Below are 19,996 nucleotides of genomic sequence, written 5' to 3' on the forward strand. Positions count from 1 at the left end.
TTTTGCCTTACGCGGTCCTCTCACTGTTGTGGCCTCTCCCGTGGCGGAGCACAGGCTCCGGACACGCAGGCTCAGCGGCCATGGCTCACGGGCCTAGCTGCTCTGCGGCATGTGGGATCTTCCCAGACCGGGGCACGAACCCGTGTCCCCTGCATCGGCAGGCGGACTCTCAACCACTGTGCCACCAGGGAAGCCCCTAGAGAGTTTTTAATCTTTTGACAAAAATACGTAAAGGTCATGGAACAAACATAATTTTCCCCATTGATTATCAAGATAGACTGTTATGGCTTCAGGTTGCATGGTCACTTTTATTGAGACAGTCCTGCACTTGTGTGCAGGAAAAGTGAAGACTGCCTGTATAAACAGTGCCTGTATAAACAATGCCCAGAACATTCTCAAATATTGAATTGTGGAGTGCAATGGCTTTCAATTCAGTTAAAGTGAACAAACATTAATATAGACCCTGCTATGTATAAGACATTATAAATTGAATAAAAAGGGAGAAAGAGCTCGGTTGGAGGGTGCAGAGGATTAAAGAGAAGATTGGGGAGGGTGAGAAGGATGGGAGAATATAAGGAGTTAAAGGCACTAAAGGGCTGGCAGAAAACAAATCAAAATATTGCAGTTACTGGGATGGTAGTGAACAAAGTCAGAGAATTTTAAAAAATGCAGGTCGTTTTTATATGATGAACTATTTTTTTATTATGCCATTAAAAACAAAGACTTATTTGCTTACTCAGGTGAACTCACTAGATGTTTGATCTGGCCTTAATTACCCTCTCAATTATTTATTCCCTGGCTTTTGGCACATTTTATACATACAACTTAAGTTCTCTTCTTTAAAAAGCTTATTTTATTTTTAGTAATACATTTCTTAACCAAAACTCTGAGTTTCACACCTACATTTGAGGGTTTATATTATGTTTTTACCTTTAATTTTCAGCAAGACATAATGAGACTAAAAAAGGTGATGATGTAAAAGGAGTGGTTTTGGGGAAGCTCTTGGATTCTGGGAGAAAGAGCCTTCCCATTCTGGAAAGCTTTCCCAGTTGCAGGACGTCTCCCACAATCACTGCTTCAAGTCTTCCTTAGAGCTCTGTCCTATACACACAATCTCCCATAGTCCCCAAATATTACTGTTTACCCTGCTCAGAATCATCAGCTGGTTCTTAGAAAATAACTCCCTTTCCTGAAAGTCTCCTCTTCCTGTTTTTGGTTATTTGAAATATCTACATAGTACACCTGAATCGCATGCCAGGTTTTGGCACCAGGATTAGCCATCCTTAGTGCCGAGTGTAGATGCTTGGGAACATGTAAACGGAGGTGGTTTTCCAGTGTAATCAGGCCGGGCCTGGAAGGGTGAGGTTTCACATCACGTAGCAGCAGAGGAATACCATGGTTCACCTGGGAATTAAGGAAGTTTTCCTTTGCTTTTTCTTCTTTCTTTTCTTTCTTTTTTTGTGCTGCTACCTTTCTGTAACAGGACCAAATTAGATCCACCTGTATATTATGCTTCTTCAAAGTCTGGAAGAACTTTCCATTTCAGAGCATTCTTGTCCCAGTTTTCCCATGGATCATCTTCTCACAAACACTTGCTTTGTCTTTGGTCTGCCACTGACTTAAATAGAATTCATCCAATGATTTTAAAATACCTGTAGGAATATATGCCTCAAGCATAAATGAGTTTAGTTTGAGAATGAAACTGTTCAGTTTTGGCTGGGTTAAATTTGTTTAAAACATCATTTTGGGTTCTGTTTAATATAGAAAATATGGAAAATTCAAAAAAACATAGAGAAGAAAAAAAATCACCCATAATTCTTTTAGCATTTAGTATATTTCTCATGTATATGTATCTCAGCTATAGATTTTACAACACGGAAATTATAATGTCCATGCTAGGTTTTTTGTTTTTTTCAGGTTGTAATAAATTTAAAAAATTAAAAACATTTTTATTTTAATTAATTTTTATTGGAGTATAGTTTAAAATGTTGTGTTTCTGCTGTACAGCAAGGTGAATCAGTTATACATATACATATATCCACTCTTTTTTTAGATTCTGTTCTCATATAGGTCATTAAGAGAGTACTGAGTAGAGTTCCCTGTGCTATACAGTAGGTTCTTACTAGTTATCTATTTTATACATAGTAGTGTATATATGTCAATCCCAATCTCCCAATCCATCCCACCCCTCTGCCCTCTTTGGTATCCATACATTTGTTCTCAACGTCTGTGTCTCTGTTTCTGCTTTGCAAATAAGTTTATCTATACCATTTTTCTAGATTCCACATATATGCATTCATATACAATATTTGTTTTTCTCTTTCTGACTTACTTCACTCTGTATGACAGTCTCTAGGTCCATCCACATCTCTACAGATGATCCAGTTTCGTTCCTTTTTATGGCTGAGTAATAGTTCATTGTATGTATGTACCACATCTTCTTTATCCATTCCTCTGTTGATAGATATTTAGGTTGCTTCCATGTCCTGGCTATTGTAAATAGTGCTGCAGTGAACACTTGGGTACATGTATCTTTTTGAATTATGGTTTTTTCTGGGTATACGCCCAGGAGTTGGATTGCTGGATCATATGGTAGTTCTATTTTTAGTTTTTTAAGGAACCTCAATACTGTTCTCCATAGTGGCTGTACCAATTTACTTTCCCACTAACTATGTAGGAGGATTCCCTTTTCTCCACACCCTCTCCAGCATTTATTGTTTGTAGATTTTTTTGATGATGGCTATTCTGACCCGTGTGAGGTGATACCTCTTTGTAGTTTTGACTTGCACTTCTCTGTTAATTAGTGATGTTGAGCATCTTTTCACGTGCTTCTTGGCCATCTGTATATCTTCTTTGGAGAAATGTCTATTTAGATCTTCTGCCCATTTTTTGATTGGGTTGTTTTTTTTTTTGACACTGAGCTACATGAGCTGTTTATGTATTTTGGAGATTCAACCCTTGTTGGTTACTTCGTTTGCAAATATTTTCTCCCATTGTTTGGGTTGTCTTTTTTCATTTTGTTTATGGTTTCCTTTACTGTGTGTCCGTGCTGGTTTTTTAAATTTTTATTTTATTGACATAGCAGCATGTCACAGGCAGTTTCCCGTATCTTTAAATGCTCCATTAATATATTTTATAAAGTCAGGGCTACCAATCATTTCTTCTATGCCTTCCTCCTTTCTTTGCTTTTATGCTTGGAAATGTCTTCCTCACTTGGAAATCAAATGAATATTTCCCAGACTTACTTTCTAAATATTCTATGAATAAAGACTCTGGTCAAATTTGTCCCAGCAATGTAGAATTATTTGAGGCAAAAATTAAGTGCTATACATAATTCTGGGCCAGCTAGCACCAGCCATGGCTTGACATACTCAACCCTGGAGATTGACATTTTAAAACTCTCAAAAGTGAACAAAGCCCAAATTACCTCATTCAGTTGGTGATGATTCTGAGAAACGAAGCAAATGCCATTCCATCAGCATTGGCAACAAAGAATTAAGTGGCCTTTCCACAATTAAAAAAATAAAACAATGAAAAATAAAAAGATGTTAAAAATGGGCTGCTGTTGAAAATTGCTTGCCTACCCCACTATCAATATGACTCCCCCCTGGACTTCCCTGGTGGCGCAGTGGTTAAGAATCCGCCGGTCAATGCAGGGGACATGAGTTCGAGCCCTGGTCCAGGAAGATCCCACGTGCCGTGGAGCAGTGAAGCCCGTGTGCCACAACTACTGAGCCTGCGCTCTAGAGCCCGCAAGCCACAACTACTTAGCCCACGTGCCACAACCACTGAAGCCTGCGCACCTAGAGCCCGTGCTCTGCAACAAAGAGAAGCCATCGCAATGCAAAGCCCGCGCACCACAACGAAGAGTAGACCCCGCTCGCCGCAACTGGAGAAAGTCCGTGCGTGGCAACAAAGACCCAATGCAGCCACAAATAAATTAATTTTAAAAAATTTCAAGCTTATATGAAAAAAAAAAAACCCCCGAACTTGTGCCAGAAGTGCAGTGGTGAACTCTTGCAGTCTTCTACCCCTTTCCTGTCTCTTATCGGATTAAGTAATACAGCCAAGAAAAGTATTTGAAAACAATTCCGATACGGTTGGCAAAATCACTGGAATTTATTCTTGGATGTCTGTTGCCCAAATTAAGCCTGTGAATCAGGTATTCGGTCATTTGGCTGCTTACTGAGTCTCTTTAACTTCTCATCAGAGAGTATTTGATTCTTTTGGTCCTTGAGAATCAAGGTGCATGAGAGCAGTTATTTTTTTTAATTTATTTATTTTTTGATGGTCCTGTGTCTCTTTCCGCAATATCCACAGTGCCTGGCCTATTGCGTGGTAGGCACTTAGTAATTACTTGTTGATTAAAGTCATCATTTAACCTGCTTAATGTAGTGGTGTTGGGTTCTTCCCTTCAGACTGGTGGTACTGCCAACATTTCAACCGATACTCCCACAACTTCAATGACACCATTGCTCTCTCGGGCATCTTTGACCCATCCTGCACTTTTGTCCCCATATCAAGCCAGTCATCAATTCCTAAAGACTTCCTTTATTGGTGTTGCCTTCTGTGTTTGTGTCTTATCTCCCAGTAGAATTGTAGTAAATGAATTGAGAAGAGAGTTAATGTCTTGTAATTACAGTACTTGTACCATTACAGAACTTAGCAAGCTGCCTTCACATAAAGAAGTATTGCTCAATAAGCCTTTGGTTGAATGAATGAATGATTTTTTTCATTTGAACTATATACACCCTTTCTTTACTTTCCATTCCTACATCTACTCTTCCTGTCCACGTGTAGATTCTTGCCCTAAACACTTCTAGTTTCTTGCCCTCACTCTGGGCTCCTCCTTTCTATCATCCATATATCACTGCCTTTCATTTTTAAACTGACAATGATGCGTGCTTTTCACTACATATCAGTATTTTCTCATTTTTCTTTATTGGACCAAACTGTTGGCTTCCGAGGCTAGCTATAATTTTTCAGTCTCATATTGCGTTAGAATCTACTCACACAGACTATAGCCTTTGGTCTCACTAATCTACACCATGTTCTCAACATTAGTGTTTTGTCTTTTTTAGAACACTATTATATCTCGCTGATCAAATTCCCACTCCTCAGTCAAGGCCTAATGAGACTCACTTCCCCACAGATTTTTCCCAAACCTTGTCTTCTTCCAAAGTCTCATGGATTTCTCCGATTCTTGAATTCCTTCAGCTACTATAGTCAGTATAATTTAATCCCCAAAGGTACACTGTTTTATGTTGTTTACTATTGTTTCCTGCACGTAAATATTCTCAAATAACATACAGACTCCTTGAGCGCTGGGACCGTGACTTATACTTCTGCTGACCCTCAGAATGCTGAGGGCTGAAAATGTAGTGACCAACAAGAAATTGTTGGACTGATGAATGTAAATGCTTTCTAGGGGAACCCTAGGTAACATTAATTAAAAAAAAAATAACAGCTTTATTGGGATATAACTCACACATTCTATAGTTCATCTTTTTAAAGTGTACCATTCAGTGGCTTTTAGTATATTCACAGAGTTATGCAACCATGACCACTATATAAGTTTAGGATATGTTCATCAACCTAGAAAGACATTTCTTATCCTTCAGGTATCAACTCCCTGACCCCTGATTTCCTCCAGCCATAGGCAGCCACTAGTCTACTTTCTGTAAATCAGCCTGCTCTGCACATTGCATGCAAGTGGGACTGTGTAATATATGGTCTTTGGGGACCAGCTTCTTTCAGTTAGCACAGTGCTTTCAAGGTTTATCAACATTGTAGCACGTATCAACACTTTCTTCCTTTTTAAAATTGCGATGTAATTCATTTAAAAGTATACATTTCAGGGCTTCCCTGGTAGCGCAGTGGTTAAGAATCCACCTGCCAATGCAGGGGATGTGGGTTCGAGCCCTGGTCCCCGGGAAGATCCCACATGCCACAGAGCAACTAAATCCGAGTGCCACAACTACTGAAGCCCACGCGCCTAGAGATTGTGCTCTGCAACAAGAGAAGCCACCACAATGAGAAGCCTGTGCACTGCAATGAAGAGAAGCCCCTGCTCTCCGCAACTAGAGAAAGCCCATGCGCAGCAATGAAGACCCAGTGCAACCAAAAATAAATAAATAGATTTATATTTTTAAAAAAGTATACAGTTCAGTGGTTTTTTTTAGTATATTCCTAATGTTGAGCAGTGGTCATCACTATCTAATTCTAGAACTTTTCCATCACCTCAAAAAGAAACATGGTACCTGTTAGAGCCACTCCCAATTCCCCTCTCCCCTCACCCTCTGGCAACCACTAATCTACCTCCTGTTTCTGTAAATTTGCCTATTCTGGACATTTCATATAAATGGAAAGATACATTATGTGGTCTTTCGTGTCTGGCATATCTCACTTAACATGTTTTTCAAGGTTCATCCCTGTTGAAGCTTGTATTGTACTTCCTTATGGCTGAATAATATCCCATTGTATGGATATGCTGCATTTTGTTTATCCATCAGTTGATGGACATCTGAGTTGCTTCTACGTTTTGGCTATTATGAAAAATGCTGCTATAAACATTCATGTACACATTTCTGTGTAGATATATGTTTTCATCTCTCTTACTTATATACACAGGAGTGGAATTTTGGGGTTGCCTGGGTAACTCTATGTTTAACTTGTTGAGGAACTGCTAATCTGTTTTTAACCCTATTTTTAACTTGGTAGTTTCCTTTGCTTTGTAATTTAATTTTTAAGTCCATGACTTTTGTGAGTGTTCCTTAAGTCTCTATCTGCTCTATTTTCTTTGTTCCCTCCCCTCTGTTTGCCCTCATATTTAAGTCTCTTACTCTTCTGCAAATAATATCTGTTCACTTTTGCAGAAAGATAACCTCCAAGTTCTGTATATTAACCTGTTTCCTTCTCCTTATTTATTCTAGTTTTCTTTCTTTGATGAATTAATTTAGCGTCTATATCATCCCTCTTGGCCCATGACAAATTTAAGAAAACTTTATTACCAAAAGGTAGTGTTTCTTAAAGCGCCTTTTGGTTTCATGGTGAAAGGGCATCTCCAGTACACGTTTTGATAGTAAGTCTACCAAGCTGCTCCCCGCTACGTCCCCCTCCCCCAAACCCCCCACCATACTATAAATGTAACATTAACGATGGTCTGCTAACTTGCTCTAAAGAAGCATTGAACAAGAGAAGGATTTTGCAATCCAGGCACACCTCCATTGGTTTCCTTTATTTTGCTTACAAGATAGAAAAATTTGTAAAATGAATACTAGGGAAAAAAAGAGGTGGCAAGTATTGAAATCGAAAGTGACGGCTCTATATTTTTCAACATAATTAAATGATTTTCAGTTTAAAAGATAGAAGCCCACAATCGGGTTGTGTATTTTGCGTTTTAAAAATGTCTACCAGCCAGTAGTTACATGCTGAGTTGATGAATACAACTATCACATGTTGAGATAATGAATTCATTTGAGCAATTTTCAAAATAACAAAATAATCAAGTCCATCTCACCAGTCAGTTAAGCCAGGTAGTTTGCTCTGTGTCACTGTCTTCTGAGCTTTGTGTGCCCAAGACACTCATGGACTCATCCTCTCAACTGGAGTGGGGAGCATCCCAGGGCCTGGCATGGGAGAGTCAAGCTGGTTGAAGAAGAGAGGGACATACAGAGCCAGAGCCACAGGCTGATGCTTCTGGTTTCCATGGTGCAGTGAGTGAGTCGGGGTCAGTTGATAAGGATTATACACAGCAGAGAGGAGAGAGCAGGGATGAAATTTCTTTTGATGCTCTAGGCAGAAAATAGCACCTGGTTCCAAAGAGAATGAAACCCAGGAGTATGGATACCTGGTTATTCTTCTTACAATACGGTTTAAATGTTGAGATAAATGTAGATTTGCTTGTAATTATAAGAATTAATACGGAGAAATCCCTTGTACCCTTGACCCACTTTCCCCCAATGGTAATATTTTACAAAAGTATAGTATAATGTAACGATCAGGGTACTGGAATTGATGCAGTCAAGATACAGAAACTCTCCATCACTGCAAAGACCCCTCATGATGCCCTTTTATAGCCACATCCACATTCCTTAACCCCCAGCAACCACTAATCTGTTCTCCATTTCTATACAGTTGACCCTTGAACAATGTGCGGGTTGGGCTGCTGACCGTTCCAAAGCAGTTGGAAATCCACGTATAACTTTACAGTTGGCCCTCCGTAGCTACTGTTTCACATCCCGGGATTCAACCAACCGAGCATCATGTAGTACTGTAGTACGTATTTATTGAGAAAAGTCTGTGTATAAGTAGATCCCTGCAGTTCAAACCTATGTTGTTTAAGAGTCAACTGTAATTTTATCACCTCAAGAATATTATATAAATGAAATCATACAGTATCTGTTTGGGATTGGTTTTTCATTGTATAATTCTCTGGAGATTCATTCACATTGTTGTGTGTTTCCATAGTTCGTTCCTTTTTTTTTTTTTTGCTGAGTAGTTTTCCATGGTATGCATGTAGTTTAACCATTTGCCCATTGAAGGATATCTGGATTGTTTCCAGTTTTTGGTTGTTATAGATAAAGCTGCTATAAACATTCGTGTACAGATTTTTGAGCAAACATAAGTTTTAATTTCTCTGGGATAAATGCTGAGAGTGCAATTATTGGGTTATATGATAGTGGCATGTCTTCTTTTAAAAGAAACCGTTAATTGTTTTCAGCAGTATCTCCATTGTTTTATATTCCCACCAGCAGTGTGTGAGCAATCCAGTTTTTCCCCATCCTCCCCAGCATTGGCTGGTGAGACAGTCTCTCCCCCTTTCCCGTGTGTGTGTGTGTGTGTGTGTGTGTGTGTGTGTGTGTGTGTGTGTGTGTGTGAGAGAGAGAGAGAGAGAGAGAGAGAAAACCAGGAGGGGGTAGTCTGGGGTTGACTGGATAATGGATGCGGGATGGGACTCTCTCTCTGTGTGTGTGTGTGTGTGTTGTGTGTGAGAGAGAGAGAGAGAGAGAGAGAGGGAGAGAGAGATTTTAGCCATTCTGACAGGTGTCTAGTGATAGCTCATTGTGGTTTGAATTTGAATTGCCCAAATGGCATCTTTTAGTGTGCTTTTTTTTTTTCCGCCATCTGTATACTCTTTTTGGTGAAATGTCTCTTTATGTCTTTTGCCCATTTTCTAATTGGATTGCTTGCCTTTTTATTGTTAAGTTTTGAGTTTATATATCCAAATATGAATCCTTTCTCAGATATCTGGCAAAGTTTGTAGCCTGTCTTTTTCTTCTTCTTAACAGGGCCTTTCACACAGCAAAGTTTAAAATTTTTATTTTATTATGTTTGATAATGTCCAATTTATCAACTTTTCCTTTTATGGAGCATGCTTTTTGTGTCAAGTCTAAGGACTTTTTGCCTAGCTTTAGATACTGAAGATTTTTTCCTATTCTAAAAGTTTTACAATTTTACATTTTACATTTAAGTCCGTGATCCATTTTGAGTTAATTTTTGTATAAGCAATGAGACTTGGGTTGAAATTCATTTATTTGCCTATGGAAGTCCACTTGCTCCAGCACCATTTGTTGAAAAGTATGTCTTTCCTTCATTGAATTGCTTTTGCACCTTTGGCAAAAATCACTTGGGCATATTTGTGTAGGTCTATTTCTGGGTCTTCTGTTCCATTTGTCTCTATCCCTTCACCAGTACCACATACTTTTGATGACCAGTGATATAATACGTCTTGAAGTTGGGTAGAATGATTCTTTTACAAAATAGTTTTAGCTCTTCTAGTTCCTTTGCCTTTCCATATAAATTTTAGAATAATTTTACCTATATCTACAAAAAGTCTTGCTGGAATTTTTATAGGAATTATGTTAAACATATATCAATTTGGGGAGAATTGACATTTTTCTGCATTGAGTCTTCCAATCCATGAATATGGTATGTCTCTCTGTATATTTAGATTTTGCTTGATTTTTTTTGATCAGTGTTTTGTAGTTTTCAGCATATAAGTCCTATACTTGTTTTGTTAGATTTACTCCTATTTCATTTTACAAGTAATTATAAATGGTATTATATTTTTAATTTCAGCATCCACATGTTCATTGCTAGTATATAGAAATACAGTTGACTTTTCTATGTTTATTTTCTGTCCTGTGATCTTGCTGAACTCACTTACTAGTTCTATTTCCCTGTAGAGGCCTTGGGATTTTCTGTGTAGACAATCATGTCATTGACAAATAGGAAAATTTTATTTATTCCTTTCCAATCTGTATGTCTTTTATTTCCTCTTCTTCTATGGACTAGAACTTTGAGCACTATGCTAATTAAGAGTGGTGAGAGTGGACATCCTTACCTTGTTCCTGATCTTAGGAGGAAGCATTTGGTCATTTACCATTAGGTGTAATGTTTGCTGTAGGATTTTCATAGATGTTCTTTATAAAATTGAGGAAGTTCCCCTCTATTCCTGTTTTTCTGGGAGTTTTTATCACGAATGTCGAATTTTGTCAAGGTCTTTTTCTGTATCAATTGATAAGATTATGTAGAATTATCTGTTCTTCAGTTTGTTAATATGGTAGATGACGTTGGTTGAATTTCAAATATTAAAACAGGCTTGGATGCTTGCAATAAACCCCACTTGGTCATGGTGTAGAATTATTTTTTAGATTACTAAATTCTATTTGCTAGTATTCCATTAAGGATCTCTGAATCTATTTTCTAGTTTTGTTTCCTACTGTTTTTGTCTGATTTTTGTATTAGGGTAATACTAGCTTTATAAATGAATTGAAAATATTCTCTCCTCTTCTAATGTCTGAGATTGTGTAGAATTGGTCTCAATTCTTCTTTAAACATTTGGTAGAATTCTTCAGTAAAACCATCTGGGTCTGGAGATTTCTTTCCTTCCTCTTTTTGAATTTTAAAATTATGAATTCAGTGTCCTTAATGGTAATAGGCATGTTCAAATTATTTCATAATGGATGGGTTGTAATAGTTTGTGTTTTTCAATTTACTGGTACATTTTGCCTACACCATCAAATTTATATGTGTAGTGTCATACATAGTATTCTCTTATTGTCCTTTTGATATCTGCAGGGTTTGTAGTGACATCTCTTTCACTCCTAACATTGGTAATTTGTATCTTCTTTTTTCTTTGTCTCTCTTGCTAGAACTTTGTTAATTTCATTGATCTTTTCAAGTACCAGCTCCTTGTTTCACTGATTTTCTCTAATGATTTTCTGTTTTCAATTTCATTGAGTTTTGCTCTTATCCATATTACTTCCTTCTGCTTGCTTTGGCTTTGTTTTCTATTCTTTTTCTAGGTTCTTGAGATGAGAGCTTTGATTATGTTTTGAGAATTTCCCTCTTTTCTAATGTATGCATTTAGTGCTATAAATTTCCCTCTTAGCATTGTTTTAGCTGTGTCCCACAAATTTTGATATGTTGTATTTTCGTTTTCATTCAGTTCAATATATTTTTAAAATTTCCCTTGAGATTTTATCTTTGACCCATGGATAATTCAGAAGCATCTTAATTTCCAAGTGTTTGGAGGTTTTCCTGTTATCTTTCTGCCATCAATTTCTAGTTTGATTTCATTGTGGTCAGAAAACACAGTCTGTCTGATTTCATTTCCTTTAAATTTGTTGAGGTTTGTATTTTGGTCCATGTTATGGTATATCTTGGTATATGTTCCGTAGGCACTTGAAAAGAATGTGTATTCTGCTGTTGTTGGGTTGGGTGATCCATAAATGTGACTTAGATCCTGTTGGTTGATAGTGTTGTTGAGTTCTTTCATATCCTTGTTGACTTCTTTGTAATGATTCTCTTTGGTTATTTTAAAATACGAACTTGCTGATACTACTACCACTACTGAGTTGATTTTATTAACTGCTTATTATATGCCAAGCACTCTGTTAAGTCCTTTACAAGAATTATATAATTTAATCCTCCCAATAAACCAGTGTGTCACATATTATTAATACTGAAGTTCAGAGAGGTTAAACGACTTGCCCACCAAGGTCATACAGCTAGTAAATGGCAGAGCTGGCATTCCAACCCAGGGCTGTCTGACTACTAAATGTGTGCATGTAACCTCTGTGCAATCTGCTGTTCTATCAGGATTTAGGACTCGATGAGTTTTCTTCCAGTTCACATTTGAGTGAGGATGCAAACATTATAGTGGTGGCTGTGGGGAAAGTCCCACCAAGGTATGGTTGGCAGCCTCCCCAGTGACTCCCACTTCTTAGCATTCATGCTCTTGTGTAATGCCCTCCCCTTGAATACAGTCTGGACCTAGTGACTCACTTCTAATGGATAGAATATGGCAAAAGTGATGGGGGGATGTCACTTCTGAAATTAGGTTACAAAGAGACTGTGGTTTCCATCTTGGGCCTGTTCATGCTCTCTCCCTCTCATCTGCTCTGACGGCAGCCGGGTGCTGGGCTGTGAGCTGTCCTATGGCAATGCCCACGTGGCAAGGAACTGATGTCTCTGGCTCACAGTCCTGGGGGACCTGAGGTTGCCAGCAGCCACATGAGTGAGCTCAGAAACAGATCCCCCATACAAGCCTTGAGATGGCCAAAGCTCCAGCTGACACCTTAACTGTGCCTTGTGAGAGACCCTTAGCCAGAGGCACCCAGCTAAGTTGTGCCTAGATTGCTGACCCACAGAAACTATCAAGTAATAGATGTTTGTTGTTTTAAGCTGTTGAATTTGGGGGAAAACACCAAGAAAGAGAGAAAGCAAAGGAAAGAAGCCAAAAGTTTGGCTTCTGACACCATCCCCTTCTTTGGGGGTTGAAATTCCAGGGAAATCAAGAGATGGTAAAAACCACTGCCAGATTGGAGTAAAACATGTAAGAAAAGGGAACCTGGGTCCTTGTTCACCACGTGTCTTTCTGAGAGGTCTCATGTGCCAACGAGGGGCAAATGCAGGAGGAGACAATCAGCAGTGTGGTGTGTGTCAGCCAAGAGAGGGCTTGACATAGCCTCTTAGGGTCTCCTGGGTGAAAGAGCCTTGAGATTCCCTGGTGCCCCCAGAGGTGCCATGGAAATTAGAGGAGTATGAGAGCCTGGGAGCCTGTCTTGGGATTTCGGTGGTGGAGGGGAGGTGACCTCTGGAAGGGACACTGCCTGGAGCCCCTCTTGGACCAGACACCCCCTGCCATCTGTGGGAGACTGAGGATTTAACCAGGGACTTAGTGTATAAGATATGATGCTTCAATGCTGGGCAGGCTTAAGGTTACTTAAAATCTTTGAAGTCCCCATTCCCTCTGGCCCCAACACCGCCATTCTATGGGAACAGGGGCTTCAAGCCAAGATGAGAACGTTTCTTACAAGCCTGTGATGCTATCATCAGTCATTGCTATCATGTGGCAGCCCCATTGCTTCCACAAGGACACTGGGACCAGTGACCCGTAGGCCTCCTTTTTTTCCACTTCTGTTGCTGCCCTGACTCAGATGGGAAATATTCCTGATTAAATGGAGGGGTAAGTGACAGCCATAAATAGCGAGAGTAAGAGAGGTATGGAAAGGGTAGCAGAGGCCCAGAAATAGACTCATCTGTGTGCTTGAAGCTGGCTTGGTGCAGGAGGGAGGAGAAACCTTTCCTTACGCATCTTTGGTGAAATGGAGCCTATTCTTTTAAAAATTTTTTTTAATTTTTAAAGAAAAATTTTAAAATTTTTGGCTGCATTGGGTCTTCATTGCTGTGCGCGGGCTTTCTCTAGTTGCAGTGAGCAGGGGCTACTCTTCGTTGTGGTGCATGGGCTTCTCATTGCGGTGGCTTCTCTTGTTGCAGAGCACGGGCTCTAGGTGCACGGGCTTCAGTAGTTGTGGCATGCAGGCTCAGTAGTTGTGGCACGTGGGCTCAGTAGTTGTGGCATGTGGGCTTAGTTGCTCCGTGGCATGTGGGATCTTCCTGAACCAGCACTCGAACCCATGTCCCCTGCCTTGGCAGGTGGATTCTTAACCACTGCGCCACTAGGGAAGCCCCTGGAGCCTAATCTTAATTGATGCTTCTTGCTCTTGCTCCAGAATGAGCTACCCTCAACTGATAGTCACCATACATGTCTGTTCCTTTTTCTGTGGTTACACTGTGTCCTCCCCTTCCTTGGAAATTTAGCTTGGGTTCTAGGGCTGCCGTGTATGGCTGTACAGATTGTGCACTGCAAAAGTCCAGGTGGTACCATATACTTAGGAGATGAATTGTAAGTCATCTCCCAGAAATCTTTCCATATCATAACCACTGGATTCTCACACTCCCATTCATTCACAAATAACTGAAGCACTATTAAGTGCCAAGTGTTCTAGGTACTGGGGATTTGGCAATGAACAAGATAAATAGAGTTTCTGCCATTGGCATTAGTATAGGAAGAGACAGACAATTACCACATGAACAAGTTAAATAGAGTTTCTGCCATTGGCATTAGTATAGGAAGAGACAGACAATTACCACATGAACAAATAAAGGAAGTTTAGGTGTTATAAATAAGTTGCACATGTGGGGGTGAGGTAAAGTGTTTGGGAGATACATTCTTATGTTCTACAATAATACACTGGACCATAGTCTATAAATAATAGATGTTCTGTTCTTAACCATTTTGCCCCTTTTCCTTTTGAAACTCAAGACAGCAGACAATATGTTGTATGTATACAATGGATATTTAATGCAAGGTGGTAGAGTTAACAATTTGTTAGCTTTTGCATTTATCCTACCAGGATGAAATGGTATTTTAAGAGAATATGAATTGCTCAATACGCTGAGTGGGAATAGTTTGAAAATTTTATCATTACATTATAAAATTAAGAATACTTTTGTGAGTTTGGTTGTGGTAGAGAGACAGATTTTACAAATTAATACAGTATTGACTTTTTAAAAAATATATTTATTTGTTTTTGGCTGCATTGGGTCTTTGTTGCTGCACGTGGGCTTTCTCTAGTTGCGGAGAGCGGGGGCTACTCTTTGTTGTGGTGCACGGGCTTCTCATTGCGGTGGCTTCTCGTGGAGCACGGGCTCTAGGTGCGAGGACTTCAGTAGTTGTGGCTCACAGGCTCAGTAGTTGTGGTTCGCAGGCTCTGGAGTGCAGGCTCAGTAGCTGTGGCGCACGGGCTTAGTTGCTCCGTGGCATGTGGGATCTTCCCAGACCAGGGCTTGATCCCGTGTCCCCTGCATTGGCAGGCGGACTCTCAACCACTGCGCCACCAGGGAAGCCCCCCAGTATTGACATTTGTGGGGCATATTTTCTAAGACTAGGAGAGCCTTCAAAATCATAAACCTTACTAGGTCGCATAATTTTCCCATAAAGCATAGTGAAATATAACTGAAATATTTAAATATCTTTTGTATCCTTAATGGTTTTCTATGAGTAATTTGTAGGGTGTTTTTCTGGCTAAGAACCTTCCTTCCCTTAGACTTCTTCATTATTATTACCAGTAGTAGTCGTTGGCTTTTTTTAGGAGTCAAAAAAAATACTAAGAAGTGGGCTTCCCAGGTGGCGCAGTGGTTGAGAGTCCGCCTGCCAATGCAGGGGACACGGTTTTGTGCCCCGGTCCGGGAAGATCCCACATGCCGTGGAGCGGCTGGGCCCGTGAGCCATGGCCGCTGAGCCTGTGCATCCGGAGCCTGTGCTCCGCAACGGGAGAGGCCACAGCAGTGAGAGGCCCATGTACCGCAAAAAAAAAAAAAACAAAAAACTAAGAAGTAAAGGTTATAAAAAACCATGAAAGTCATTGCATTCTTGACAGTAGAAAAATATCAGAACATATTAAGATGTTCATCCATGAGGTTGGCCCACTCTTGGGATAAGAACCCACTCAATACACTAGCCTTAGAGGGCTTATGACTTAAATGAAGCCTTCAGAAAATGAGAAATCACCCATGAGTCATCAACCATTAGAGTCACTGAAAAGTACTGAAACAGAGAATGTTAAATGCACAGATGCTAAAAGTCTTTGGTATCTAAATCACAGATCCATAGCAGGAGGGCAAAATGCAGTCACTTGCTCATCTCTTTATTGCTATAGCATACATGAAATCATTCTGACGGAGAAGACAAGAGAATATCACATGAGAAACTGTTCTGGAACAGCATAAATTGGATTTTTAGCCGTTTGCTATTATCAGCTACTATGGTTGGTTCCTAATTTGTCACGAATTCATAAACGCTCTGAATCTCAGGTTCTTTCTCTTTAATGAGGGTTGGTAATTCCCACGCCAAGGGCAGAGCTGAAGATAAACTGAGCCAGGGTTTTGAGAGGCCTTCATAAACATAGAAGAAACTCACAAAATCACAGTGTCACTGTCATTCCATCAGCTATCGCTGGCTTCACATTCCCAGTTTTGTTCCTTGAGCAGAATAAAAACACTGGGTAGCGAGAATGGACACTCTGTAAAGGGTTTAACTTACTTCTTTTACAAACCACTGACAAAAGGCAGGACCAATCCATTCTCTTGCATGAATACCGCAGTCTATCCAGACAGCTCTTTGGTAAGCTCGTGATCTTCTGCCCAGCTGAAAACAAGAGTATTCATAGTAACCAATGCAGGCTTTTATTTTTGGATTGACTGACCAGCATAATTTAATATGGTTTCAGCATAATACTTCTCTAGAGTTGGGTTCATTAAGTAACCCATAAAAAAGACAGATTTCCTATCGATTTCAGAAGTCCAGGCTTGTTTATGCAGAAAGAATAAATTTATTGTCTTAATTACGAATCAAAAAAGTAGAAAATACTCAAGGAACATGCAATTGCTTAAATAGGCTTGCTTCTCCATTTTCATATAATATGTGACTTAAGTAAGAAGCTAATTTTTTCCCTCCCTCTCCCTCATCCTTGCCCTGTTTCTCTCCACTGCCCTCCCCATGCAAGGAATCAGACGTATTCCCAAGCAATATCTATTTAAGAAATAGGGCTTCCCTGGTGGCGCAGTGGTTGAGAGTCCGCCTGCCGATGCAGGGGACCCGGGTTCGTGCCCCGGTCCGGGAAGATCCCACATGCCGCAGAGCGGCTGGGCCCGTGAGCCATGGCCGCTGAGCCTGCGTGTCCGGAGCCTGTGCTCCGCAATGGGAGAGGCCACAACAGGGAGAGGCCCGCGTACCATTAAAAAAAAAAAAAAAAAAAAAGAAATAGCTATGCCTTATATGTAGAGAAAGTCAAATTTTATTACAATACAAAAGGGAAACACAAAATGGTTTGTAGAGTCAAGTGACAGACTTTTCTTTATTATTCTTTTATATCAATTTCATTTATAACACGGTTTCTAACCCAGTTATCAGTTGATGGCTTTTGACATTATAGGGGATCTAGTTTTCATTCATTCATTAATTCACTCAGCTAATGCTTTAAGAAATCCTTTTTAATGTCAGACACAGTGCTTGGCCTTGGAGATTCAGAGATGAGAAGACAAGGAATTTATATGGTAGTAGGGGAGGGCAGACACACGAGCAATTAATCATTATAATGTGAATATATGTAAGTTACTTTGGCAACTCGGGTGCTATGTCTCATTTCCCTGTGGCACAAAAGGGGAGCCCTTCAATAGTTGAGCAAGACTTGAAGCTTGCCCGGCAGACAAGTGGAAGAAGGCATCTCAAGCTTGGAAGAGAATCTGAGCGCACCGTGTTTGAGCAACTGCTTCTGGGGTATGAGGAGAGAATGGCAGATGAAGCTGGACACAGAGGCAGAAGACACATGAAATTCCTGGATGCTAAGTAACAGAGATAAGGCTTCATCCTGTATTCCATGGGAGGTGTGTGTGTGTGTAGATGGACGAGAGAGTAGAGGATGGGGACTCACAGGAAAGTTCAGTCCTGAGGCTGCTGTGACTGCAATAGTCCAGGGAGAACAGATCCAGAAACAAGCTAGGGCAACAGCAGTGAGAACAAGAAAAGAGGTTTTGACGAATCCAAAAGTTAGAAGAAGGAATTGTCAGTTCTTCTTGTTAGATTTAAATAAATGGTGAGAATAAGGGAGAGGAATTCAGGATGGTTCATGTTTCCTGACCGGAGCACGGCAGTGCCATCCTGAGTCTGAGGTGCTTTGGTGAGTATCGAGATGACGATGGCAAGGCGGCAATGAGCTCTGAATGTCCAGTAAGTACCAGGGAGCAGACTCCACTGAACGGAAAAGTCTGGAATGACTGTTGAAACCATGGGGTGGATGTGCCCATCCAGGCAGGGTGGGGAGAGGGAGGGCACAGCTGAGGAGAGAATCCTGGGGCCACCAGCACGTAAGGAAAGAACAAGGGGGGAGGAGCCACTGGAGGAGACCTGAGGGGATGGTCTGAGAGGAGCGGAGAACCCAGCAGGGGTCATCGCAGATGGTTTAGAGGTGTCGTAAGGGCAAAGGCCAGGGAGTCAAGGTCTGAATGGTTGCTGAGGAAGTAGAGACAGTGATGCAGGGAAATCTTTTTAGATCTTTGGCAGAGAAGAGATGGGTCAGTGGCTGAAAGAGAACGCAGGCTCAAGGGCTGGGAATGACGTATACCTTCTTAACACATTTCTGTAGTTTTGCATTGGTTCACTGTAAGCAGCACCAACTCACAAATAATGTTGGTCATTATTTTTGGAGCGCATAAATACTGTTTTAGAAACAGTATTCTTGGGAATACTCAATGGCAAAAATTAAATATGGCTCAAAAACCTAAGGGAAATTTTTTTTCTTAAATTACCAGATGAGGTTAAATATGAGACACGATGAAATGCCACTTCATTTCTTTTCCCCATAAGTCAAAGCTGAAAATGATGAATGTTTAGTAAATATTTAGTTACTAATTTCTTATTTTTACCTTTAAAACAAAAAGAGATCTTCCCTCATATGATTTTCCAATAGAGAACATGTGAATGAGGCCTGAATGAGTTTTATTCAAATGATGCATCCAATTTTGAATCTAAAAGCAAGTAAATAAAAACCACGTCAGACTCTCACAATTATGGAGCTTTTAGTAAGCAAAAGAGAACGAAAAGACAACAGTGGGTTAGGAACTCGAAAAAGTATATGTGGAGTATAAGATTGAATGAAAAACCAATTTTGTAGTTTTAATTTTCTTCAGGATACTTAAAATTACATTTTATTTTCTGCTTTTATACATAGTTGCTTTATGTCTTTATATTGTTCTCCTTTTAAAGCATACCTTCTACTACTATTTGTCATTAACATCTTAATGGCAGAGTTTTACAGAAAATTAATCAATGTGTTCTGGGTCCTTTTTGAAAAATCAAAATTTATTTCCATTTGCCCCCAAAATTTAGAGGAAAAGAAAGAAACCAGCTTCAGGAAAACCATCCCAACTATTTCAAAGTGTTTATTAAAGTCCTCTATATTGTAATTTGCCACTGAACAGAATGTGCTAAGAAAAAGGCATTATCTTTTGCATTTAAGGTTTATTCTACCCAGCCACACATTGGAGGGCATACTCTGTATAATTTCCTGAGTAATAGCGACACATTTGCCTTGATCCATTCACACACATTTATCTGTCATCAGGGAAAGTTATATTTGAGATGGATAAAGAAGGCACTTAGAAAGATGGGTGACATTTCTGACTTGAAGCCCAATAAAGGAGTAAGGAAGTCACAGAAAAGTGTCCATCTGTTTCCATGATGTGAAAGTCTGTTCTAAAAAAAAAAACCCAAAAAACATATTTTCCTTTCTTTCTATCCCTATTTAGTCTAATGAGCAGGATACACACACACACACACATTTACATGTATGTATGTATATGTACATATCTATATTAATATATTTTTAAATTTTGACTTTTTTTTCTAGTGCATGTTAATAGCAAGTATGTCAAGTTATCTAAATGTCTAATCTAACTTGACATAATCTAATATGTCACGTTATCTAAATCCTTTCCATTGCTGGTAACTTCAAGCTTCTAAAAAGTATGTTAAAACCAGGAAATATGTAGAAATAATTTTGAAAGGAAAGTTATCAAGAGAACCAAGAATTCTCTTAAGAATATAACAGGATCTCATTTGTTCTATGACTGGCATTCCTGTGCTCAC

The 19,996-nt window shown here is 39.7% G+C and overlaps 1 protein-coding gene across 1 annotated transcript in view; it reads right to left on the reverse strand.

Moving 5' to 3' along the window:
- Positions 1 to 19,996, reverse strand: part of CPA6 (carboxypeptidase A6) — a 263,494-nt gene that overhangs the window by 50,708 nt on the left and 192,790 nt on the right. The window contains exons 5-6 of the mRNA XM_007448491.1: positions 18,775 to 18,876; positions 16,394 to 16,498 (exon numbers count right to left, since the gene is read on the reverse strand). Of these exons, the coding sequence (XP_007448553.1) occupies positions 16,394 to 16,498; positions 18,775 to 18,876 (207 nt within the window). The remainder of the gene's footprint in view (positions 1 to 16,393; positions 16,499 to 18,774; positions 18,877 to 19,996) is intronic.

Source organism: Lipotes vexillifer, unplaced genomic scaffold, assembly GCF_000442215.2.
Source record: "Lipotes vexillifer unplaced genomic scaffold, Lipotes_vexillifer_v1.1 scaffold815, whole genome shotgun sequence".
In the NCBI taxonomy this organism is placed as follows: domain Eukaryota; kingdom Metazoa; phylum Chordata; class Mammalia; order Artiodactyla; family Lipotidae; genus Lipotes; species Lipotes vexillifer.